Source organism: Chiloscyllium punctatum, chromosome 3 (assembly GCF_047496795.1).
Source record: "Chiloscyllium punctatum isolate Juve2018m chromosome 3, sChiPun1.3, whole genome shotgun sequence".
Classification (NCBI taxonomy): domain Eukaryota; kingdom Metazoa; phylum Chordata; class Chondrichthyes; order Orectolobiformes; family Hemiscylliidae; genus Chiloscyllium; species Chiloscyllium punctatum.
The window spans coordinates 156064781-156091607 of NC_092741.1; the positions used below are offsets into that span (position 1 = coordinate 156064781).

General features: G+C 43.7%; 1 protein-coding gene across 2 annotated transcripts in view; it reads right to left on the minus strand.

The window, feature by feature from the left end:
• cimip2c (ciliary microtubule inner protein 2C) overlaps nucleotides 1–26497 on the minus strand; it is a 32725-nt gene extending 6228 nt beyond the window's left edge. Inside the window, exons 1-3 of one of the 2 annotated variants that reach the window (XM_072549910.1) lie at nucleotides 26350–26497; nucleotides 17692–17965; nucleotides 15596–15708 (exon numbers count right to left, since the gene is read on the minus strand). In XM_072549910.1, the coding sequence (XP_072406011.1) occupies nucleotides 15596–15708; nucleotides 17692–17965; nucleotides 26350–26423 (461 nt within the window). In that variant the 5' untranslated portion in view covers nucleotides 26424–26497. The remainder of the gene's footprint in view (nucleotides 1–15595; nucleotides 15709–17691; nucleotides 17966–26349) is intronic. The other variant, XM_072549901.1, reaches the window with a different exon arrangement.
• Between the last annotated feature and the right edge of the window lie 330 nt (nucleotides 26498–26827).

Sequence of the window (26827 nt, forward strand, 5' to 3'; positions counted from 1 at the left end):
TGAAATATTGGGCCACGGGGCGGTTTGGTTGATTGGTGCAGGTGTCTCGGAGATGTTCCCTAAAGCGCTCTGCTAGGAGGCGCCCAGTCTCCCCAATGTAGAGGAGACCACATCGGGAGCAACGGATACAATAAATGATATTAGTGGATGTGCAGGTGAAACTTTGATGGATGTGGAAGGCTCCTTTAGGGCCTTGGATAGAGGTGAGGGAGGAGGTGTGGGCACAGGTTTTACAGTTCCTGCGGTGGTAGGGGAAAGTGCCAGGATGGGAGGGTGGGTCGTAGGGGGGTGTGGACCTGACCAGGTAGTCACGGAGGGAACGGTCTTTGCGGAAGGCGGAAAGGGGTGGGGAGGGAAATATATCCCTGGTGGTGGGGTCTTTTTGGAGGTGGCAGAAATGTCAGTGGATGATTTGGTTGGTGCGAAAGTTTGGAGGGTGGTGTCAACATCTCAGAGCTACTTTCATAACGTGAAATTGTACAACCCCAATGAGAAAAGATAACCTTGCTTAACTTCAAAGGGGAATCATTTGCTAACTTTGTACATATTGCAGAGCAAGGAGTTCTCGATTTGCATTCTTGTGGTGTTATATCATGGTGAAAGGATAGAAAACACAGGTATTGCAAAGTATGAAAATGAAAACAAACATATACAGTGATCAAACAATCAAAATTACAATTTGTTTAATGCAATTATTTCCCATTTTAGTAAATATTATTTAAACACCTGTTTGTCTAACATTCTCCTGTCCCGAAACCATAACCATAACCAAGATATCAGAACTAAAATTAGGTCATTTGGCCCATCAAATCCACTTTGCCATTCAATCATGGCTGATATGTTCCTGAACCCCATTCTCCTGCCTTCTCCCCATAACCCTTGACCCCCTTATCAATAACCTACCTGTTTCTGTCTTAGACATTCAATGACATGGCCTCCACACCATCTGCGACAATGAGACCCACAGAGTCACTATCCTCTGGCTGAAGAAATTCCTCCTCATCTCAGTTCTAAAGGGTTGTCCCTTCACCCTGAGGCTGTGCCCTAGTCTCTCCTACTAAAGGAAACATCTTCTCCACGTACACTGTATCCAGGCCTCTCAGTATTCTATACGTTTTAATCAGATTTCACGCTCCCCCTCCCCCCCATCCTTCTAAACTCCATCAAGTCCAGAGCCAGTGTCCTCACCCACATCCTCATGAACCATCTGTCACTGAATCAGTGACCAGAAACATAACTAAAGTGGTCATGTAAGTCCTGTAATTACAAGAGCAGTTTGGAGATAAAGTGTTACCTCACTCCTGACATCCCAAAGGCTTTCCATTATCGACGAGGTACAAAATAGAAGTGTGCTGGAATGTTCTTCAATTATGCGTATTAATGAATTTCCAACCACACTTAAGAATGTCAATGAGACTTGATCAGTACTCCACCCATCTCTGACATGCTAAAGTTGTTGTGTGTAACATCTCCAAAAGGGAGTGCAACAAATCACCAATTCACAGCGCCCTCCAAACCCATACCCTCTCACACCTATGAGGAAAAGGACAGCAGCCTGATCGAAATGCTACCCTTTGCAACTTCTCCTCCAAATCACACACTACCCTGACTTGGAAATGGATTGTGTTCCTTCACCATTATTGGGTCAAAATCCCGGGACTGCCTTCATAACATGGATAGCAATGATTCAAGATGGCAGCTCACCACCACCTTCTCGCAGGGAATTAGGGATGGGGAAGAAATACTGGAACAGCCAGTGGTCTGCACTTTCCAAAAATAAGATTTTTTTAAAAATGAATCCAGAAGGAACTGGATTGAAATTGGAAATTGCTGGAGAAACCCTGCAGGTTTAGAGAGAAAGTAGAGTCAGCATTTTGAGACCAGTGAACATTCTCCAGAACTCTGTGAAAGGGCACAGGTCAATGGGATTTGAGTGACCTGGATTTAATAGAGGGTAGAACATGGGAGGCTAGCCAGGAGTTGGAATCATCAAGGCTAGTTGTAACAAGAACAACATGAGGATTTTAGCTGAGGCAGGGAGCTGGATATCAGTATAAAGATGGACATATGTGACCTTAATTATGTCAGAAAAATGGGGTAAAATTAACATTCAACATTGTCAACAGCTTCTTACAGCCTCAGACAGTTCCCAAGGAGAGCAATGGAGACATTTATTGTCTATCGACCCATATGAACGCTGAACGAAAACACTAACCTGTTTGTATTCTGTTTTTAATGAGTTGTCCTGGTAAGGGACATTATTCCAGCAAACTGGTGTGAAAGTCATTACTGTGTTTTTAAGAAGTGACTCAATACGAGTGCTGTCCCCTTGGAGCTGATCGTGAAGGGACTTTAATTGTGACCATGAGACTTGTTCCTAATTTGCAGCCATCAGTATGATGGATACTGCCTTTATTCTGGTAAATTGATTGCTTTAATCCATTCAAAATGATAAACAGATCAGCATGTAGGATTTGGATTTTTATTTATCACTATCTGTCAGTTTAATTGGGTCAATCATAAGCTTGCTATACAGCTAACACAGGGTAATGAAATCTTATAGAAGCCTCTGCAATGTGAGCTCTGGCACGATTCATGGCAAAATCACATGAGAATTCCAGAGAGATCTATGTTAATGTTGGGAGCAACCCATTGCATCTTTAATGCACTTGCCAGGCATCGAGGCAAATACCAGGTGCCAGTGTCTGTGGATAGAAGGTTGGTACCCAGGGTGGTGCATATATGGAATGAGCTGACAGAGGGAGTGGCAGATGCGGGTGCAATTATAATATTTAAAAGACATTTGGACTTATGCATGGATATGGGTTAAGGGCAAAATGCCGGCAAATGGGACATTTTCAGTTTAGGAGACCTGGTTGACAGAGATGTGTAGGGTCAAAGAGCCTGTTTCCATGCTGGGTCACTCTCTGACTCTGTGATGGTGCGCTGAGATACTGCTTGATGCTGAGCAATAGGGAAGTTGTTCACAGCCAGTGACGTAGGAGTCAGAATGGGTACCCAATGACTTTGCTTTGTTGCTGATGTGAACAGCCTTCCTATTGCCTAGCCACCAAACAGCAGCTTAGAGCACAATCCATGGGTACCAACAGCATGCAAGATTAGAGTGGTGCTGGAAAAGCACAGCAGGTCAGACAGCATCCGAGGAGCTGGAAAATGACATTTCGGGCAAAAGCCCTTCATCAAGAATGCCCGAAACATTGATTTTCCTGCTCCTCGGATGCTGCCTGACCTGCTGTGCTTTTCCAGCACCATTATATTCTTGACTCTGATCTCCAGCATCTGCAGTACCCACTTTCACCTACCAACAGCATGTACCTTTCACCCACGGACACTGGCACCTGGTATTTGTAAACTCCTTAAGATCCTTATGCAATGTCTCTAATCCACTTGTAGGCCAGTTCAGAACCACAGCACTGTATTGCAGAGTGCCCCAGCGACTGGCATTGCAAGACAGACGCAGGGGCACTACGTGCTTCGGGATAAACACCCAGCTCACACTGGCACGGGTAAATGTAGAGTAATAGGATAGGGGAATGGGTTTGGGTGGGATGCTCTGGGATTCTCTGGTTCTATGATTGCTGACTTTGCACATGCTCACTTAGTGTCTAGCTGCATGTCTGCAGCAGCCATGCCATGTCACGCCTGAACTGAGTTGAATGTTTTGTGGTTGCTGTGTGTCTGGGATGGGAAGAGGGTCAGAGCTCAGCAGGCCCTCCCCTTTCGATGTCGCTTGGTTAGCCGCTGCAGGACTGTCACCAGCTTGGTGTTTGTGCTGTGACCAGGACCACGCGGAGTTGACAGTGGAGTTTCTGCTGCATGGAGCAGTCTGGAGAGAACCCCCCAGTACAGTCCAGACAGAATGTGCTCCACCATCCTTGGGAGCTGTGCAAGATAAGGTGCTGGCTGTTGGTAGAACAGGAGCATTGTTCTGAGGAGGAGGAAGTGGACACTGGTGAGGAGGAACCTGTCCTTGCACATGACAGAGCTGAGCTGTGCTGGCTGTTGCAGAACAGGCAGGACCTGAGTGATACCCAGCTCCAGCCGATGGGAGATGAGTGAAGCAGATCGTCACAGATTATAAAATCGTCATTGCTCATAGTGCCAGCAGTCAGTTTGCATTGTGCAGGCAAACTGCAGCCTCTCTGCATTTTGTCTCCAGACACTTTCACTGGCTGTAAATAAAAGTCCTTGTTGGGTATTGTCTGATTACCTGTCTGTACCTGAGCTTTCCGAATGACAAAGTGTGGGTGTGTACCAGTGGGCACTTGGGACAGAGCAATGATAATGTAGAGAGGGTGTTTCAATGGGATCGAGCTAGGGGCAGGTAAAATGGGTGGCCTGGGGGTTAAACAGTGACTAGAGTGAAAGAATGAACTCACATAAACAAAGGAATATCAATTGTGTGCCATGGGTAGCCTGGGCTGTTTGGATGCTATGCCATTAGGTTTCTGGTTATCTGCAACACCAGACTATCAATGACTACACAGCACCCTTTTAAAGATGGCACAGCAGCCAGGAATGTCAGCCTTGTAGCAGATATCGAGTGAGTGGTGACTTGTTCTAGGAACAACATGATAAAATGAGGTAGAAACAGATGAGAAGAACATTGTACAGTTGAGGGGGGGTGGTGGCGCGTTAGGTAGTTTGTAAAGTGAGTTTGGTTTTGTACAGCAAGAGATCTTATCATGTCTCAAGGCAAAAAAATTATCCAAAACCTGAAGCAACAGACACTTAACAACGAAAAACCATAAGATTCAGGACAGGCAAAGGGATCAGTTTCATAACATTCTCAGAGCAGCTCATAGTTTGTATGTCAAACATCATAAATTTTCAGCAAGAAGAACTGCAACATATGAGCATTTTAGAAAAAAAAAGGTCAATATTCTGAAATATCCAAAATTCTCTTCAGCAGGAAGAGACTGTGGAAGTATGAATTCACCCAACTGCAGAAATCTGAATGAATCTGTATCATGAAGCTGAGGAATATTTGACCACTGCCCAAAAGATATAATCTTGGGTTAACTTGCAACTAGTCTGTGAAACAATACGGCTGTACTCATCGTTAAGATATCCTGCTACCAACATAAATTTTTAATGTGTGTTGTTGTGCTTGTGTCAGCATCATGGCACTCACAACAGCATGACTTTGTTCCTATTGCTACCTGATAGTTAGTGAGGATGGAGTAAAAATACTGATAGTTCCCTAATAAGCAGCTTTCCCTGGCAGCTCAGCTGATAATCCAGTGCCAAGTGATATCTGCCTCTCCAGAAAGCCATGCTGGAGTTGGGAGCAGCAATGACATCCAATGTGACTTCAGGGGTTTCTGTATCCTCACTTTTAGACACCTGTCCTAAAGGCTATGTAGGAGCCTTGATGCTAAATTTTGTTTGATAACTTCCCCTATATTGACTGGAACTCCCTTGGTGCCAGGAGCTTAGGTGAGGAGGTATGTATTAGATGCTTCCAAGAGGCTTTTTGGAAGCACTATGTAAATAGTCCAACTAGGAAAGGGGCCACAGTAGACCTTTCTCTTGGGGAATGAACCAAGCCAGGTGTTCCAAGTTTCAGTAGTAGACCATTTCGGGAACAGTTAAGTTTGAAGTTAGTTATGGATAAAGATAAGAATAGACCTTGGGGGAGAGTATAAAATTGGAGGAATGCTAACTATGACAATATTAGGCAGGAACTAGGGAATATCGATGGGGGGGCAGGAAGGGGGCAGCTGTTTGACAGTAAACCCCCACCTGACACATGAGAATCTTTTAAAGAGCAGTTGATTAGAGTTGAGGACATAGCATGTTCTTGCGAAAATAACGGATAAGGACAGTGAGGTTCAGGGAACCTTGGATGACAAAGACTAATTAAGAACTTAGTCAAAAGGCAAAAGGAGGCATCCTAAGGTTTCGGAAACTGAAGATAGACAGAGCCTTCAGAGAATATAAAGGAAGTAGGAAAGAACTTAAACAAGGAGATGGGAGAGCTAAAAAGGGCCATTAAATGGGCGGCACGGTGGCACAGTGGTTAGCACTGCTGCCTCACAGCGCCAGAGACCCTGGTTCAATTCCCGCCTCAGGTGACTCTCTGAGTGGAGTTTGCACATTCTCCCCGTGTCTGCATGGGTTTCCTCCGGGTGCTCCAGTTTCCTCCCACAGTCCAAAAATGTGTAGGTTAGGTGAATTGGCCATGCTAAATTGCCCGTAGTGTTAGGTGAAGGGGTAAATGTAGGGGAATGGGTTTGGGAGGGTTGCGCTTTGGCAGGTCGGTGTGGACTTGTTGGGCCGAAGGGCCTGTTTCCACACTGTAATGTAATCTAATCTAATCTAAAACCCCATGGCATTTTATATGTATATAAAGAGTAGAGGGTAGATGGGAAAAGGGTGGATCCTCTCAAAGTCAATGAAGGAAATCTAGGCATGGAGTTAGAGGATGTGAGTGAGGTTCTTCCTGAATACGTTGCTTCATATTCACAAAGGAGAACAAATGGTGAACAGAGAGTCTCAAGAAAAGCAAGTTGATACTCCAGGGCATGTTAACAAAGAAAAGGTGGTGTTGGATGAAAAGCATTAGGATATATATCTTCCCAGGATCTGATGGGATCTATCCCAGAATGCTAAGGGAGGCAGGTGAGGAAATTGCTGGGTTCTTGTGTGAAATCTTTGTACCCTCTTTACTCACAGGAGAGGTCCCAGAGACTGGAGATAAGACAATGCTGTTCAATGTTTAAGAACAGCAACAGGGATAATCCAGGAAATTACAGGTCATTGAGCCTTACATCAGTGATGGGGAAATTATTGAAGAAGATTCTTAGGGACTGGATTTACTCACATTTGGAGAAATATAGACTTATTAGCAATAGGCAGAATGGCCTTGTATGGGGGGAGTTCATGTCTTTCAAACTGGATTGAGTTTTTTTTGAGGAAATTACAAAGTTGATTGATGAGGGTGGGGCAGTGGATATTGTCTACATGAACTTCAGCAAGGTCTCTGACAACATCCCTCATGGAACATTGGTACAGAAGGTGAAGTCATATGGGCGCCATGGTCAAGTGGTAAGATGGATACAGAACTGACATGGTCATATTGATAGAAGGATGTTTTACTAACTAGAGATTTGTGACCAGTGGTGTTCCACAGGGATCAGTGCTTGGACCCCTGTTATATATAAATGATTTGGAGGAGAATGCAGGTGATCTGTTTAGTAAGTTTGTAGATGACACAGAATTTGGGGGGAGCTGTGGATCACACAGAGGATTGCCAGACGATGTGGATAGGCTGGAGATTTGGGCCGAGAAATGGAACATGGAGTTTAATCCAGACAAATGTGAGGTAATGCATTTTGGAAGGTGTAATACAGGAGGGAATGTTCAATGTTAAGAATAGCAACAGGGATAATCCAGGAAATTACAGGTCATTGAGCCTTACATCAGTGGTGGGGAAATGGCATAACTCTTGGAAACATCAACTTAGAGAGGGGTCGAGGTGTACTTTCAGTTCCCTGAAAGTGACAACACAAAGTGGATAAGTGGTCAAGAAGGCAGATTTTAGATCTTAGATCTTAGATTAGATTACTTACAGTGTGGAAGAAGGCCCTTCACACTGACCCACCAAAGCACAACCCACCCAGACCCATTCCTCTACATTTACCCCTTCACCTAACACTATGGGCAATTTAGCATGGCCAATTCACCAAACCTGCACATTTTTGGACTGTGGGAGGAAACCGGAGCACCCGAAGGAAACCTACGCAGACACGGGGAGAATGTGCAAACTCCATACAGAGAGTCACCTGAGGCGGGAACTGAACCCGGGCCTCTGGCGCTGGCACAGTGCTAACTGCTGTGCCACTGTGCTGCCCACATATGGCATACTTGCCTTCATCAGTCAGGCCATAGGGTATAAAAATTGACACGTCATGTTGCAGCTGTACAGAACTTCAGTTAGGCCACATTTGGAATATTGTGTACAGTTCTGGTATCCACACTACCAGAAGGAATTGGAGGCTTTGGAGGCAAGTTTACCAGGGTGTTGCCTGGTTTAGAGGGTGTTAGTTATGAGGAGACATTGGACAAACTTGATTTGTTTTCATTTGAACATTAAAGGCTGAGCAGAGACCTGATAGAAGTTTATAAAACTTTGAGAGGCATGGATAGGATGGATGGTCAGAGTCTTTTTTCAAGGGTAGAAATGTCAATTACTGGGGGGCATATGTTTAATGTAAAAGGGGGCAAGTTTCGAGGAGATGTGAGAGGCAAGTGTTTTCCACAGAGGGTGGTAAGCTCCTGGAATGTTCAACTGGAAGAGGTGGTTGAGGTGGATACAACATAAATGTTTAAGAGGCATCTTGACAGCTACATGAATAAGGTAAGAACAATGACTGCAGATGCTGGAAACCAGATTCTGGATTAGTGGTGCTGGAAGAGCACAGCAGTTCAGGCAGCATCCGAGGAGCTCCTTGGATACTGCCTGAACTCCTGTGCTCTTCCAGCACCACTAATCCACAAGCTACATGAATAAGCAGCATATAGAGGGATTTGGACCATGTAGAGGCAACAGGCTTTTAGTTTAGAAAAGCATAATGTGTCGGCACAGGATTGATGGGCTGAAGGACCTATTCCTGTGCTGTAGTACACTTTGGTCTTTTTTTGCTCATGAAAGATGCACGAAAAGAGTAAGTTGTTGTTGATTCTGAGAATTTTCTCCAATGAGATGTTAGTACAAAGACCCTGTACAAATGCAGATTATTGGTCTGATTCATTGTGGTAAAAGCTTCCACTGCTTTTCATCATTTATACAAATGATTTGGATGTGAACCATAGGAGGTATAGTTAGTAAGCTTGCACAGCCCATATGACTTCACCCTCTGTGCCAACGTTCCATGAGGGACATTGACAAAGACCTTGCGGAAGTCCATGTTGACAGCATCCACTGCCCTCATCAGCCAACTTTCCTCACATTTCCTCAAAAAAAGCTCAAACAAGTTTGAAAGCGAAGAAGGTTACCTCAGAGTACAATGGGATCTTGATCAGATGGGCCAATGGGCTGAGGAATGGCAGATGGAGTTTAATTTAGATAAACGCAAGGGGCTGCATTTTGGAAAGGCAAATCAGGGCAGGACTTACACACTTCATGGTAAAGTCCTAGGCAGTGTTGCTGAACAAAGAGACCTTGCAGTGCGAGTTCATAATTCCTTGAAAGTGGGGTTGAAGGTAGATTGGATAGTGACGAAGGTGTTTGGTATGTTTTCCTTTATTGGTCGGTGCATTGAGTATAGGAGTTGGGAGGTCATGATGCAGCTGTACAGGACATTGGTTAGGCCACTTTTGGAATATTGTGTGCTATCTTGGTCCCCTTCCTATTAGAAGGATGTTGTGAAACTTGAAAAGGTTCAGAAAAAGTTTACAAGGATTTTGCCAGATTTTGAAATATAGAGGGAGGTTGAATAGGCTGGGGCTGTTTTCCCTGGAGCATCAGAGACTGAGGAGTGACATTATAAATGCTTATAAAGTCATGAGGGGCATGGATAGGATAAATAGACAAGGTATTTTCCCTGGGGTAAGGGAGTCCAGACTAGAGGACATAGGTTTAAGGTGAGAGGGGGAAAATTTAAAAGGGACCTTGGGCAACTTTTTCACACAGAGGATGGTGATTGTATAGAATGAGCTGCCAGAGGAAGTGGTAGAGACTGGTACAATTACAGCATTTAAAAGGCATCTGGATGGGTGTATGAATAGGAAGGGTTTAAAGGGATAAGAGCCCCGTACTGGCAAATGGGACTAGATTAACTTAGGATATCTGGTCGGCATGGACGAGTTGGACCGAAGGGTCTGTTTCCGTACTGTACATCTCTATGTCTCTAATTCCCAGGGAGAGAAAAAGAAAGTCAATCTCCCTGAGTATTTTTTTTAAAAAGTAATCTTTCAATGGGAGGCTTGAAAATCTTTTCCAGCGACAAACAGAATCAAGAATTAAGTCTTTGATTTCAGCTTCACAACTGAAATGTCAGGATACAAACTTTAAACTAGCAGCTAACCAATGTGAAGTTACATACATTTAACAATTTTCTACTAACCATACTCCCAAGGATACACAAATATCAGATGGTAAGCTACACACTGGAGCAATCTCATAAAATATTAACACGGTCAAAAGTCCTGAACTTCATCCATCCAATGGACCATGTCAAATAGACTGCACCAGGTTTGCTTTGGAGTCACATATCAAGCCATTGATTTAAACAGAATGATCCATCATGTGCAGTAAGCCATGCTGTGGCCTGGAACCACCAGCAATGTTCTTGCTTTCAGTTTTACAATCATCTTGTAATTATTTTTCTGAAGGCACATCAATACAGGGAGATTTAGATGAAAGCACCATTTTAATAAAAAGTTCTTTACTATCATTCAATTTCACTTGGCTTAATTATTTTACGAAATTGAGGTCAGCTGATCCCCTATCAATATCAGACTGATATATTGTGACTATTAAACCTTATTATGGCAAAGTATATCTAAAACTAATTGGACAATTTTGGAAGCTTCTGCAAATTCTTTCACAGATACTCCTGAACAAAATTAATGCTAAAAGCATACCATAATCCTCTAAATCTTGGGAATATTGTGAAAATAAGCATCCTTTAACATGGGTGTAAATGTAATGGAACATAAAGCACCTTTGTACTAAGAATAAAATTCTGCAATGCTATGCATTCAGTGCTCACACAATTGTCATATTTCTGACAGAAGCTTCAGCTTTGATTAGATTAGATTACTTACAGTGTGGAAACAGACCCTTCGGCCCAATAAGTCCACACCGATCCGCCGAAGCACAACCCACCCAGACCCATTCCCCTACATTTACTCCTTCACCTAACACTATGGGCAATTTAGCATGGCCAATTCACCCTGCCCTGCACATTTTTGGACTGTGGGAGGAAACCCACGCAGACACGGGGAGAATGAGCAAACTCCACACATTCAGTCGCCTGAGGCGGGAATTGAACCCGGGCCTCTGGTGCTGTAAGGCAGCAGTGCTAACCACTGTGCCACCACCGTATTGAAACACACACATATCAAACATAACACAAAAGGAATATATTGTAGAATATTACAGATGTAAATAAATTAGATTCCAGAAAAATGTTACCTTGAAAATTTGCTAGGAATGTTCATGAAGGCAGTGGCACTCCCAGCTTGAGAGTTAGGGACAAGCAGCCAGGAGGCCAGGCCTGGGTTTGATTGGGTGAGTATTGAGTGGTCAGCATGTGGCCTCCACCCTTGGATGGGAGAACGCTCCAACATTCTCAGAGTCAGGTCAGTCACTCACTGGGCAGCTTCCCCATCCCAGCAATCCCACCTGGAGCAGCTCCCTCCCATCCCAGCAATTCTATGGGAACAGCTCCCTTCCATCCCAGCAATCCCACCTGGAGCAGCTCCCTCCCATCCCAGCAATTCTATGGGAACAGCTCCCTTCCATCCCAGCAATCCCACCTGGAGCAGCTCTCTCCCATCCCAGCAATCCCACCTGGAGCAGCTCCCTCTCATCCCAGCAATCCCACCCGGAGCAGCTCCCTCCCAACCAAGCAATCCCACGGGAACAGCTCCCTCTCATCCCAGCAATCCCACCCAGAGCAGCTCCCTCTCATCCCAGCAATCCCACCCGGAGCAGCTCCCTCTCATCCCAGTAATCCCACCTGGAGCAGCTCCTTCTCATCCCAGTAATCCCACCTGGAGCAGCTCCCTCTCATCTCAGTAATCCCACCTGGAGCAGCTCCCTCATCCCAGTAATCCCACCTGGAGCAGCTCCCTCATCCCAGTAATTCCACCTGGAGCAGCTCCCTCATCCCAGCAATCCCACCGGAACAGCTCCCTCATCCCAGCAATCCCACCCAGAGCAGTTCCCTCTCATCCTGAAAATCCCACCCAGAGCAGCTCCCTCTCATCCCAACAATCCCATCCAGAGCAGCTCTCTCTCATCCCAGTGATGCCATGGGGAGTAGCTCTTTCATCCCAGCAGTACCACCCGGAGTGGCTCTGTCCCGTCCCACCTGGAGCGGCAGCCAAGTGGAGCAGCATGGAGGCTTGACTCAAAAGGTAAGAACCAGTCAACAGTGAGAGGGTTAGGAGACAATGATGAGGGGGCAGGGCAGAGCAGGGAATTGGCATCACCCATTTGGAGCAGGGCCTACACTGGGCACAGATCACAAACAAAGTACTCTTCTGCCAAATGCCCGGGTATTCCTGATGATATTGCTGTGCAACATGCAACTATTCTCTGGAAGCATTCCAGCAGTGGCATTGGGAAGGCCTTAACAAACTAGGCCAGATGGTTCCCAATAGCAACCCCAGTGCGGGTAAAAGATAATCCCCCAAAAGAAATTCCTACCTGGGGGGGAATGTAAACTTAGCTCTAAGGAAAAGGACACATTCAAAATGTTATCAAATGATATATATCTTATATATCCATCAGGCAGAGGATAGTATCCAACTTGGAAGACTTGTCAGGTAGTAGAAAGTGAGGACTGCAGATGCTGGAGATTACAGTCGAGAGTGTGGTGCTGGAAAAGCACAGCAGGTTAGGACCTGAGGAGCAGGAGAATCGACGTTTCGGGCATGGTGTAGTGGTATTGTTGTTAGACTAGTAATCCAGGGATACTGAAAATAATTTGAGGACTTGGTTTTGAATCGCACAATGATGATCTAATGGGAGCTTTTGACCAAGTATGACATCAAGGAGCCATAACAAAACTAGAGTCATGGGATCTGGGAGGGAAGACTCATTGGAGAACTACATAGCACATAGGAAGGTGTTTGTGATTGTTGGACATTGGAAATCATAGTTCCCAGACATCTCTACAGGAGGTCCTCAGGGCACTGTCCTAGACCCAGCTTTCTTTAGCAGGATCATCAAAGACCATCCTTCAGTCAGACCAAAGTTGGGATGTTTGTTCATGTTCAGTGTCATTCACAACTCCTTGGATACATGGCCATATACAATCCAAGTTTGGACTGACAAATGGCGAGTAATATTCCTGCCACACTGTACCAGGCAATGACTATCTCCAACAAGAGAGACCCTGGCTATTGCCCCTCAACATTCAATGACATTACCATCAGTGAATCTCCTACATCAACAGCCAGAGGTTACAACTGACTAGAAATGAATTGGACTAGCCATTTAATACTGTGATTACAAGAGCAGGTCAGAGGCTGGGAATCGTGCAGCAAATAACTCATCTCCTGTCCCTAAAGCCTTTCCACCACCTACAAGGCAGAAGGCAAGAGCAAATATCTCACTGTCGCAAAATGGCTACTGCCTTTACCAAGTAGCTGCTGATGTGCGGCAATGGGTGAGTAAGTCAAAAAATGAAGATGTTATTCTTATCAATGACCACTTAATACCACAGAGAATGTTGCTTTGTGTTAATAACTAATGACTGGCAACATAATGGATTACGTTTAGACTGCGCACACTGCATGCTATGCCAGGTTTCTCTGCCCATTTATTGGGATGTGGTTGAAAGAGATTCTGTAGCCCTTTGACCATGACTCCATGTGCTCACTCCTCTGTGTCCCAAGGTTTTGAGTTCTCCCACTCCAAGACTTTAACAAAACAAATCAAGGCTGTCAGAAGTGCTGAATTTTGCGTGAATCCTTAACCCAGGATCCCCTCTGCCCTCTCAGGAGCACATGAACAAAATCCCATTCACTGTTTCAACAGACAGCAAGGGGAGTTGGCCTGGTCAGTATTTATCCCCTCAATCAATATCACAAAAAAGCCCTGATGATCTTATTGTTTGTGAGACCATGCTGTGCCCAAATTGATGACAGTGCTTCCCACACTGCAACAATGACTACTGTTCAAAACTATTCCATTCACAGTAAAGCACTTTAGGACATGAAAGATGCTATATAATTGTCCGTCTTCCTATATCTTAGCCAACCTGTCAGGGGCAGGAAATTGAGAGGGAATGTGAGGAATGTGCTTTCTCCCAGAGGGTGATGGGAATCTGGAACTTACTGCCTGGAAGAATGATCAAGGCAGAAACCCTCATGACATTTAAGAAATACACTGTATTCTGAAATGCACTTGCAGACCCAAGTGCTTGGAAATAGGATCGGAATAGTTAGGTGGTTGTTCTATACCAGCACAGACTCTGTGGGCTGAAGGGCATTTTCCTGTGCTGTAGACCTCAGTTACTCGATGACTTCCTACTTGCTGGGAAGAGTTCCATACTGATATTGCTCAAGAAGCTTGACATCATCTTGGGTAATGCAGCCATGTCCACAAACATTCACTCACTCCATGACTGATGCTCCGTAGCAGCAGTGTGTACCACTTATATTTTGCCCTGCAAACATTCATCTTTAGACATCCCTCTACATCCACATTTATTTACCATCTATAAGGACAAGGGCAACAGACACATGGGATTTCCACTATCTGCAGGTCTGTCTCCAAGTCTCTCTGTCAAAGTCCTGACTTAGTATGATATCGCTGTTCCTTCACTGTCACTGGGTCAAAATCCTGCAACTGCCTCCTTAACAGAATGTAGGCAAAAGTGAGGACTGCAGATGCTGGAAACCAGAGTTTAGATCAGAGTGGTGCTGGAAAAGCTCAGCAGGTCAGGTAGCATCCGAGGAGCAGGAGAATCGATGTTTCGGGCAAAAGCCCTTCATTAGGAATAGAGGCAGGATATACCTGTATCAAACTGACTCCAATGATTCAGGATTCCAGTTCATCACCACCTTCTCACAGAGCTTAGGAATGGGTATTAAAGGCTGGCCCAGCCAGGGAAGCCACATAGACAAATAGTTTAAAATTGGTTGGAGTAATTTTCTATACATTAGCCTGTGTCATATAGTAATTTTCTATACATTAGCCTGTGTCATATATGACATGCACATAAACCATGAGCTTTGGACTCATTGGCAGTAACTCATGATAGGTCTGCAGTGGTATACAGTCACATGTGACTGCTATATGAATATATCTTGAGATGAGATTTTCAGTCAGACTACTGCACTGTCTATTTCCTGTCTAGTTTGCACATTCTCCCTGTGTCTGCATGGGTTTCCTCCAGGTGCTCCGGTTTCCTCACACAGTCCAAAGATGTGCAGGTTAGGTGGGTTAGCCATAGGAAATGGAGAGTTGCAGGGATACGGTAGGAGGGCAGGTCTGGGTGGGATGCTCTTTGGACGGTTGGTAAGGACCTGATGGGCTGAATGGCCTGATTCCACATGTAGAGATTCGATGATTCGATGATTAAACCTGTAATATAGTAAAAAGGCCCTCCACTATTTATGGAAAATGTACTTGTTTAGGGGTACCCACAAAATGTTTTTGGAAAATCTTATTATTTGCCAGTACATGATTAGTGTGTGAATTATACTGAAATATAGATTGCGCATGTAGAGGTACATTAGAAAGGAAATGGAATTTAAATTTCTAGCTTTTCGTAATTCTTATAATTTCTTACCAAACAGTAAGAAATCTGTTATGCACCATTTCACCAAATGATCTGTTTCAATAATAGTCATAATTCATTTTGAGTTCATTCAACCCTATCATACTCACATATTCGGTAAACAAGGGAATTTGTCCACCTCTGTTCCAGCCATCACAATATGATCAACTCTGGGTCTAGTGCCTGTCTTATCCTTGTAGTTCTCCCGGTGTTGTTGGGCTAACTGTTGTGAAAATACATTTTAAAACAGATTTCATAAAGAATTAATTGGCATTATTCCTTGTTCCCACTTTGATTATGTATGATCACAACGTTCAGGCCTTCCTGGTAATTTGCTCTCCCATAATTTTCTTTGGCAACACTGTAAGAATTAACCTTTCCTTTGTTACTTCAGCTCCGCAATACAACAGCCTGATTTTGTGTACAGTCCATGGTGTCCATGTACATAGATCCCTGAAAGTTGCCACCCAGGTTGATAGGGTTGTTAAGGTGGCATACGGTGTGTTAGCTTTTATTGGTAGCGGGATTGGTTTCGGAGCCACAAGGTCATGCTGCAGCTGCACAAAACTCTGGTGCAGCCGCACTTAGCATATTGTGTAAAGTTCAGGTCACCGCATTACAGGAAGGATGTGGAAGCTTTGGAAAGGGTTCAAAGAAGATTTATTGGGATGTTACCTGGTATGGAGGGAAGGTTTTACAAAGAAAGGCTGAGGGACTTGAGGCTGTTTTCATTAGAAGAAGAGATTACTTAATTATGACATATAAGATAATCAGAGGGTTAGATTGGGTGGACAGAGAGAGCCTTTTTCCTCGGATGGTGATGGCTAGCATGAGGGGACATGGCTTTAAATTGAGGGGTGACAGATATAGGACAGATCTCAGAGGTAGGTTCTTTATTCAGAGAGTAGTAGGGGCATGGAATGGCCTGCCTATAACAATAGTAGACTCAACGATGTTAAGGGCATTTAAATGGTCATTGGATAATCATATGGATGATAATGGAACAATGTAGGTTAGATGGGCTTCAGATTAGTTTCACAGGTGGGTGCAACATCGAGGGCTGAAGGGCCTGTACTGCGCTGTAATGGTCTATGTTCCTCAACATTAACACATTTGGTGCTGAACACAAAGTATATTGTGCTAGGGAGATCTAGTGATCCGTCTGGAGATCATTTCAGATCTCTGCCTGTGTAGTGATATTGTAGCTGATGATAGTGACACCATCACACTAACCAATCAGCCAATCACATTAAATGACTTCAACTGACACACAAACAGGAAACTAAAAGCTTTATTTTTACATCAAGCACCAACTAAAGATTGAGATGTGCATGTATGGGGTAAAGGTGGAAGTCTATTCTGAAAAAAAGCTTTTTAAAAGATGATTTAAGCAAACTAAGGCCCGATACCTTACCAGCTCTCCAGTGTAGAGGAGAATGGTGAGGAAAGAACAGAAAGGTGTTTATTTAAGACAGTATGCTTTCAGATAGACAAGTTGGAGGTGATAAAATTCCCCTTCACGTGAAAAAAACAATTCTCTGTGCATTGAAACAAAATGACCAACTGCTAACAGGGAGCATTTTTTAAAGAAAAGTTGTTTTGTAAAGCATTTTCAGATATAATAATAGTTGTGTTTGCAAATATCTCTGACCCATTACAGGTTAAATAAGACACTCATGAGATTTATGAACCATTAATTTATGTTGAGAGCTTGGAAAAAACTCATGATTTTAATGCTAATAGTTTTGATTTTTCTAAACAGTTTGTATTTTGATGTATGGTTGACAAATGTGTAACTGGTTAATGAAATCAGTCAGCTTTTCTATTAGTCAATGATGTGACATCACTTCAATAATTGCAGCAGAATTACAAACTGTAGAAGGTTCTTCTGCTGTCAATTATATCACTTGCAGGGTTTTCAATCTTGAATTTAAAACTGACTAATGTTGGCAAGGAACTGCTGGTCCAAATCTCTTTTGTAAGTATGATATTTTACACTCTCTTCTACACAGATGAACCGGGTCCTGTGATAACATTCTGAGCTCTGGAGAGAATGGCAATCCATTTGAAAACCTCCAAACATGAGCCCAACAATGTGCATGAAATATTAGAAAGCATCTGTTTTATGTGGCCAAAGGACAATGTGAAATTATGGAGAATCACCTCTGTTCACATTAAAAGTAATTGTCTGATTATTTCATCTTACCTTATCAAACTTTTTCAATTCCTCATTTCTGTCAAAATCCACATCATACCTGGACCATTTGGGACCAAATAACCATCTATTCCGGTTGTGAGACCGATCCGCTATTACAAGAGTGGGGTCGTTGGAGTAAACTGTTGGAAATTGCCCTCCTTTGCTGTAAGGACTCTGACTTGTATTCAGAGCTGAGAGACGGAAATCTTGGAAGTACTTCCTGGTAGCATTTCCATAGGTATCACCATATGTAAAATTTATGGTCGGGACATAACCACGGTATCTGGAAACAAGAATATAACAAATAACAGAAGTTCAATTCAGTCCGTACATATCAACGATTCTTCAATGATGTTTAAGGATTACACAGTAATGAACATTGTGATCTGGTCAGATATTTATTCCATCTGCATGCTCTGGAAGGAAGTCCTGGAGGGGTATATTACCCTCCCTCGTATGTAATGGAGACATTTTAGTTAAACAGTCACCTCTGGAGGTAGCAGCCTTTAGGATTTGGCAGGAAGTGATCAGGTAATGGGACTTCTGATAGTGTCACAGTCCTGCTAATAATTGTTCATAAGAAGTGGGTGTCACTGACTTGGTCAGTATTTATTGGTCATTCCACAGAAACGGTAATGGTGAGCTGCCTTCTTGAACTGCTCCAGACCTTGGGGTGAAAGGACATCCAGAGTGCTGTTAAGAAGGGAGCTCCAAGACTTTGACTCAGACATAGTGAACAAATGGTGCTGTTATGCCAGGTCAGCATGGCATGTGATTTGGACAGGTACCTGCAGGTGGTGATGATAAGATAGTGTTAGAGGAGATTTGATGAATTTTTGAGAGTCTGTCTTTAGGGAATCAAACCATTGTGTATTGTCCATGAGAGTTGACAAAGAAGGAGATTGGTTCAGTCAATATCGTTTATTATTGTATGACCAAAACTCAGAGATGTACTGCAAGATTTATTCATTTCTGATTAATCTCAATAGGCTGGGAAATGCAATTAATGTTGGGTTTTCATACCAACTGCAATAAGTCTATTTCACATTTATAGTTGGAGCACACATGTGAGGGACCTCACTTTCTTTTCCTCTTTACGGTATTCGAGTCTGATTGATCAGAGGAGCTTCTAATACTATGTTAACTCACCTCTCTGTTGTTAGGCTCTGTCAATGCTCTACCTTGAATATCCCTCGCCACCGTCGATGCTGCCTGAGCTCAGGGCAAGAGATAGGAGAAGGAAAAGAACAAGAAATGAGAGAAAAACACGAGAGAAAAGCAGTGGGAGTAGATGAGCCCCAGCTCAGGAGGCCCACTCTGCCACCATCTTGATGATGCTTTGTAATCCTCAAGGGGACTCTGACCTATTAGAAATGTAATTCCGAACTTGGGCAGGGACTGCAAAAGCAGTCCTGACCCATTTAAATGAAAATGAGACCAGACTGTCACCCTGTACAGATATGAAGACTGTCTCCAGGTTATCATACAGGAGGCTGGAAGAACACAGCAAGCTAGGCAGCATCAGGAGGTGGAGAGGTTGATGTTTCGGGTGGAACTTTTCTTCATGATGTTGCCTGGCTTGCTGTGATCTTCCAGCCTCCTGCTTGTCTACCTTGGATTCCAGCATCTACCGCTTTTTTGTCTCGATCCAGGTTATCACAGCTCTCCAAATATAACTAATGCGAGATGTGGGCGGCACGGTGGCACAGTGGTTAGCACTGCTGCCTCACAGCGCCAGAGATCCGGGTTCAATTCCCGCCTCAGGCGACTAACTGTGTGGAGTTTGCACGTTCTCCCCGTGTCTGTGTGGGTTTCCTCCCACAGTCCAAAGATGTGCAGGTCAGGTGAATTGGCCATGTTAAATTACCCGTAGTGTTAGGGAAGGGGTAAATGTAGGGGTATGGGTGGGTTGCGCTTCGGCGGGGCGGTGTGGACTTGTTGGGCCGAAGGGCCTGTTTCCACACTGTAAGTAATCTAATCTATGATGTGGACCAGCTGCTCAGATTATTCCAAAAAATAATTGCTGCAGTAATCTCAGTTTATAGGAATGCTATTTCTTTAATCAAATAAGGGGCTAATGATACTCGCTCACTGATATTTTTTCGATATACGGAATTTTATTTTCTTAAATAAAATGGATGGCTGTTTGAAATGTTGTTACTTTATAATATTCTGATGAATCTCCAACTCTTCTTCCATGACAACCTTGTCTCAGCCTTATACTGTTATTGTAAAATGGATCAGCTTTTCAATTGCAGCATGATGAATCTGAATAGCATCACAAATGTTTTACTTTGCAGTTTATTTAACATGACAAAACAAAATTTCACTGGGTTGGGATTGTTGTCTTATAAGAGTACATCAACTAAAAAAAAATGTTTCAGGAAATATTTCTTTAAAGAGGATGCTTGTGAAGAAAATTTGGAGGCTAAATTGGTTCCCAGCAGTCGTACAAAATAAGCAAGCGGTGAAATGTCAGTCAATTTTACAAATCAGACTTATGCCCGAAACGTTGATTCTCCTGTTCCTTGGATGCTGCCTGACCTGCTGCGCTTTTCCAGCAACACATTTTCAGCTCTGATCCCCAGCATCTGCAGTCCTCACTTTCTCCTATAAGCCACTATTGAAAATATCAATTGACCTTCTGAACAAAATCTCAATGAATACGTCGGGTGAAAACACAAGAGCTCTTCCTTCGTAAAGTTAAATATCTTAAAGCTCTAGAAACTTTCGAGGTGTCAAACCTCTTACCAGAAATAGTGCAGCATGACACTAAATTCTTTTCCCTGAAATCATAGATGGATAGACAATGTAAGATGGTTAAAGAGATGAGGTAATACGGTGCTGAAAATGTCCTATATTCTCCTTTAATGCAGAGTAAATGTGCAGCAGTGGAAGGTACAATGTTTCAGGTTAGTAATGCAACATCAAGATGAGGTGAGGTGCTCCTTTGAGGGTCAGTGCGAATTCGATGGACTGAATGGCCTTTTTCCACACCAAAGGGGTTCTGTGATTCTAATATAAAGGATACCATTATATCAGCAGCAAATACAGTAGACTAGACACAGTTGACGAGAACTAGAGGATGCAGTTTAAAAATATGGGAACTTCATTTAAAATTGAGAAGAGAAGTTTTTTTTAGAGGGTTATGAGTCTTGGGAACTCTCTTCCCCAAACAACAGTGGAGGCAGAGTCATTCAACCCTCCATTAGGGTGGAGCTTGATAGCCTTGGATTCCCTACTGACTCAAGAATCTATTGGAGTTGTCAGGAATATGGAGTTAAAGCCATAATCTGAACGGTCATGTTCTTAGTGGATGGTACAGCAGGCTTGAGGGGCTGAATGGCCTACTCCAGCTTCTAGTTTGTATATACATACACATATCCCAGATCTACCAGTCAGTATTGAGACTACATGTGGATATTTCTGTCCCCTGGCTATTTCAGCTGGCTAAAGTATCTATAGGTCATCCATGAGCAAATCCAGCACAATGGGGGTTGGACAAAGCCAGGACACCTCTCCCTTTCCTGAGACTAGCTGCCATAGCCAGATCTGTTTTTAAAGTCTCCAGTTTTTGAGTGCGTGAGAGAGTAGTTGGTAATTGAATGGGAGAGATGCCTCAGGTTGTGTTGGCAGGTTAATGAGGCTGAGGAGTCAGGTTCGAATATGACTGGAGTCACTGTTATGGTGGCCAGTCCAGTTGTGTTGGTTGACCACTGAGTCAGACCATGTATTAACACATAATGTTTCCAGCTTAGGTATCCAGACAAGTGCCAGGGAATCTGGTCCAAGTCTCAGACTCTGAGCTCAGCATTAGAGACATTTGTAGAGTTCCAGGAAGTAGAAACCAGCCTATTGGAAGTAGGAAATTCCCAGGAAATTTTAACACAGAATGCTTGTCAGGACTATATCAGGTGTATGCAATCTCTGATATGGATACGGGGAGGTTTGGGTTAAGAATAATCAAGATTGATAATAAGCACACAGAATGCAAATGCTGCTTATAAACAGGAGAAACTATGCAATATCAATACATCCTGACTAATCAAACCATCTGAATACTAAATAGTGCGTTCTACATTTCTTTATAGAGAACCCAGAAGTGTAGCCTGTTGCAGCACAGAGGGAATTTAGCCCAGTATCAGTATAACAATAATCCTAACTCTCGAGGCTGCATTTATTGTCAATGTCAACATAACACAGCACAGAGACCACGCAGACAAACATGTCTTTGTACTGCCTCACCATGGCAGCTGCCTGGAACAAAGATGGCACTGCTGGGTTGAGTTAAATACCTGTGCATCAGTTCTTGTTCAAGCGTAAAATCGACATTCAATCTATCTGAACGAGCGTAAAACTGGACAGGCAATCCAGTTTCACTCAACAACGAAAACAGAAGTTGCTGGAAAAGCTCAGCGGGTCTGGCAGCATCTGTGATGAGAAATCAAAGTTAACGCTTCAAGTCTGGTGACCATTCCTCAGAACTGTTTTGCTCAATGGCTTCTGAGCAGTCACCTTGGAGCTCACCTCTGCTCTGGACCAGAGGACGAGCCTTAATGACATATTCAATGTCTGTAGTGAGGCTGGCATCTATCAATACCCCAGGTTAGAGCTGTAACTGTCTCCTGGTCACAGAATTGTGTTTGGTTCGAACAGGCCTTCACACTCCATACTTCATAAATGCTGTAAGGGAAACACAGACATTGCTGCTGCCCACAGGGGTGTCAAAGCACTTCAGAAAATATCATTGTTACTGTCATCACCAGTCTCTAGGTGGTGGCCATTTTTGCCAGCCATCCACATTACCTGATCCTTTCAAAATAGATCCATGCTTTTTCTAAATTCCTTCTTAAATTTATTATTTAACCAGCTTTTTTTTTAAGATTCCCTACAGCGCGGAAACAAGCCCTTAGACCCAACGAGTCCACACTGACCCTCCGAAGAGTAACCCACCCAGACCCATCCCCTACCACTATGGGCAATTTAACTTGGGCCAATTCACCTGACCTGCACATCCTTGGATTGTGGGAGGAAACCGGAGCAAGGCCACGCAGACACGAGGAGAACGTGCAAACTCCACACAGTCGCCCGAGGCTGGAATTGAACCCGGGTCCCTGGCGCTGTGAGGCAGCAGTGCTAACCACATTGTGAGGCAGCAGTGCTAACCACGTTGTGAGGCAGCAGTGCTAACCACGTTGTGAGGCAGCAGTGCTAGTCAACGTTTCACAGAGCATCACAATTTTCGGCTTCTGTGACATTTGGTTCCTGGCCTTCTGCCACTAGAAACACTGGGTCCTTACTTACACTATCAAAACATTTCATTTTCTTAAGCAGCTTTGCTGAGTCTCCCCCTCACCTTCTCCACTTCTTAACGATCTACATAACTTTGCCGAAGATGTATTGAAAGAGGTGTCTGATGTGATTCGCAGATACTCAGTATTGTTTCGATCGTCAGCAGAGTCATTGTGGTTTGAACAACAGGCTGATTCTTGTTGAGATTTCACATTAAAAGGAAATGAAAGCCATTTGAGCAAGTGGAATTTTCTTGGAGCTGAATTTGCATGATTGTCCCTCAAATATTACACGTTTCACATGTGAACTCTTTACTATTTCTCATTCTGCTTATACCATGTCAAGCTTTAATATTTGTTAAGCTCTTCCATTTTAAATAAATTACTTCAAAGATGTGGCGAGGTACTCAGACATACAGTGAAAATCGTAGCTGACATAAAACTTGGAACTTTAGTAAACAGTGAGGAAGATGGCAATAGGCAACAAGGAGTCATAAACAGGTTGGTAAAGTGGGCAGGCAGATGGTCATTGAAGTTCAATGGTTTGGTTTGGGCACCAGGATAAGAACATAAGAACAAAGAGCAGGAGTGGCCCACCTGGGCCCTCGAGCCCTCTCCACCCCTCAATAAGATCATGGCTGGTCTTCTCGTGGACTCAACTCCACTTACCCGCGTTTTCACCATTTCCCTTAATTCCTTTATTTTTCAAAAAAGTCTTGACCTTGGATTTAAAAGTGATTACTGAAGTCGCATCAACTACTTCCCTGGCCAAGGAATTCCACAGATTAACAACCGTCTGGGTGAAGAAGTTCCTTCTCAGTTCAGGTCTAAATCTGCTTCCTCTAATCTTGAGACCATGCCTTCTTGTCCTAGTTTCACCTACCAGTGGGAACATCCTGTCTATTTCTATTCTATCAATTCCCTTCATAATTTCATATGTTTCTATAAGATTCTTCTAAATTCCAATGAATATAATCCCAGTCTACTCAGTCTCTCCTCATAAGCCAACCCCCTCAACCCCAGAATCAATCTAGTGAACCTCCTCTGCACCCCCTCCAGTGCCAGTACATCCTTTCTCAAGTAAGAAGACCAAAACTGCACACAGTACTCCAGGTGTGGCCTCAGCAGTACCTTGTACAGATGTAACATTATCTCCCTTTAGCAATGAAGGAGTAACTTCCATTTGCCTTCCTAATTACCTGTTGTACCTGCAGACCAGCCTTCTGCAATTCATACACAAGGACACCCAGGTCCCTCTGCATAACAGCATGCTGCAATGTTTTACTGTTCAAGTAATAATCCTTTTTGCTGTTACTCCAACCAAAATGCACAACTTCACATTTATTAACATTGTATTCCATCTGCCAGACCTTTGCCCACTCACTCAATGTATCTATGTTCCTCTGCAAAGTTTCACAGTCCTCTGCACACTTTGCTCTGCCACTCATCTCAGTGTCATCTAGCAAATTTTGACACCATACACTTGGTCCCCAACTCCAAATCATCAATATAAATTGTAAATAATTACATTGCCAACATCGATCCCTGAGGAACAGCACTGATTGCCAGCCAGAATAACACTCATTTATTCCCACTCTTTGCTTCCTGTCAGTCAACCAATCCTCTATCCAGACTAATACTCTACCCCAACACCATGAATTTTTATATTATGCAGCAGCCTCATGTGCAGCTCCTTGTCAAAGGCCTTTAGAAAATCTAGGTACACCACTTCCATTGGGTCCCCATTGTCTACCTTGCTTGAAGTATCTTCATGAAATTCCAAAAGATTTGTGAAGCATGATCTTCATGAACCCATGCTGCGTCTGTACAATGGGACAATTTACTTTGAGATGTCCTGCTATTTCTTCCTTGATAATAGGCTCAAGCATCTTCCCCACTACAGAGGTTAAGCTCACTGGTCTATAATTCCCCATCTTTTGTCTACTTGTCTTTGTAAACAGTGGTGTCACATTTGATAATTTCCAATCTGCTGGGACTGCCCCAGAGTCCAGCAAATTTTGGCAAATTATCACCAGTTCACCTGCTATTTCTCCCACCATCTCTTTTAGTACCCTGGGATGCATTCCATCAGGGCCAGGAGACTTATCTATCTTTAGCTCCATTAGCTTACCCAACACTAACTCTTGGAAAAGCACAGCAGGTCAGGCAGCATCCAAGGAACAGGAGAATTGATGTTTCGGGCATCAGCCCTTCTTCAGGAATGAGGAAAGTGTGTCCAGCTGGAGAGTTTGACCATAAGGATAATTTAGCCTAAACATAAGGATGCCATCACAAGATACTCTTACACGTCCCTCTGAGCCCATTTGAGATTGTCTTATCAAATTGTCAATTATTCACTGCTAGGACTGCTAACCATCCAGGACTGACCTGAATTCTCCAGAAAGTAAAGATTAATTTCCAGGAAACGGTTGTGTGCAGTGCTGGAGAGAAAAGAAACATAAGGGTATTTTTAAAATGATTGGTTTTTTTCTGTCATTATTTTACAAACATTTCCCCTCACCATTGAAAACTGGGAAATAAAGAGTGGTAGGCCAGCATCGGTCTGGTGGCAGTGAGATGTCAGGCTATCTAAGCCAAGTATCACAAGGAAGGCTCTGTTGGCTGGCTAATACAGGTAGGTGCACCCAAACACATGAACAGAATGAACCTCTAATTTCAAATCTAATATTGATCTTGACCCCTGTGCAACTCCACTGCCATCCTGACAAGGACCCTTCATCCCCACTCTCTGCCTTGTACCAGTCAGCCAATCCCTGTTCCATGCCAGTGCCTTGCCCTAATGCTGTGGGAGGGCAAGTGGTTTTATTTTTGTGCAACTATAATTCTACCTCAGGGCAAATCTGGCTGAGTTTGGAAATGACTGATCTTTTGGAGGCCTCGGGGCAAGTGTAACTTCTGATGCATTATGAACTGGAACAGAAATGTTTCGTGATTTAACATAGCAAACTGTTGTTTATCTGAAAACAAAACCATAAAATATATAAACAGAAAGATATCTTTTATAACAGACCTGGGGGTTGGGGCTGAAGTGACAAAACATTCCTGCTGAGGCTGTATTACTTGTGCATCGGTGCAAAATCTCAGATCAGCTCTGGATTGCTGAACCTTAGAACACTGTGATCTCCTCAGTCATATTTCTAGGACACCCCAATCAACACAAGTCCTGATATCGAATATTCTCAAGGTATCATTAATCTTTTCGAAAATAAAATAACTGCAGATATTGGAAATCGGAAACAGAAATTGCTGGAGAAACTCTGAGGAAGGGTTACTGGATCCGAAACGTTAACTTTGATTTCTCTCCCACAGATGCTGCCATTTCCAGCAATTTCTGTTTTTGTTTCATTAACCTTACCCTGGCATTAAGGCAGGAGGAATGTATGTCGCATTGTAGTTAGTTATGAGGGTCCCAGCACTCCGAGAAGCCATGGTTCCACCGAGGTTTGCCTGGGAAATAACAAGCCGAGTGGGAACTCTCTCTCTCTGCTGGAGTGAGTTGTGGTGAACACAGCATTCCCCGCCCTACCTGGTCCACCCCTGGGAGCTGGTCTCCAGTCACCATCAGCTGGGCCGGTGTAACAAACTGTCTCCAGGCAACAGCGGCACGCTGCCAGCACAGAGCAGGAAGCGGACGCAGCCCCTCCCTGCTTCAATACACCAAACCAGGGGGAGAGCTAACTCAACACCAACCCAAACTGAAACTCAGCACGGCCGGCACCTTCTATCCAGAGGGAAGCACAGAGTTAACGTTTGAAGAAGGCTCACTTTTTGCTTTCAGTTTCTCCAACATTCCTAGTGCTGCCCTGAGCTATTGATTGATGCAAATGTAGCCC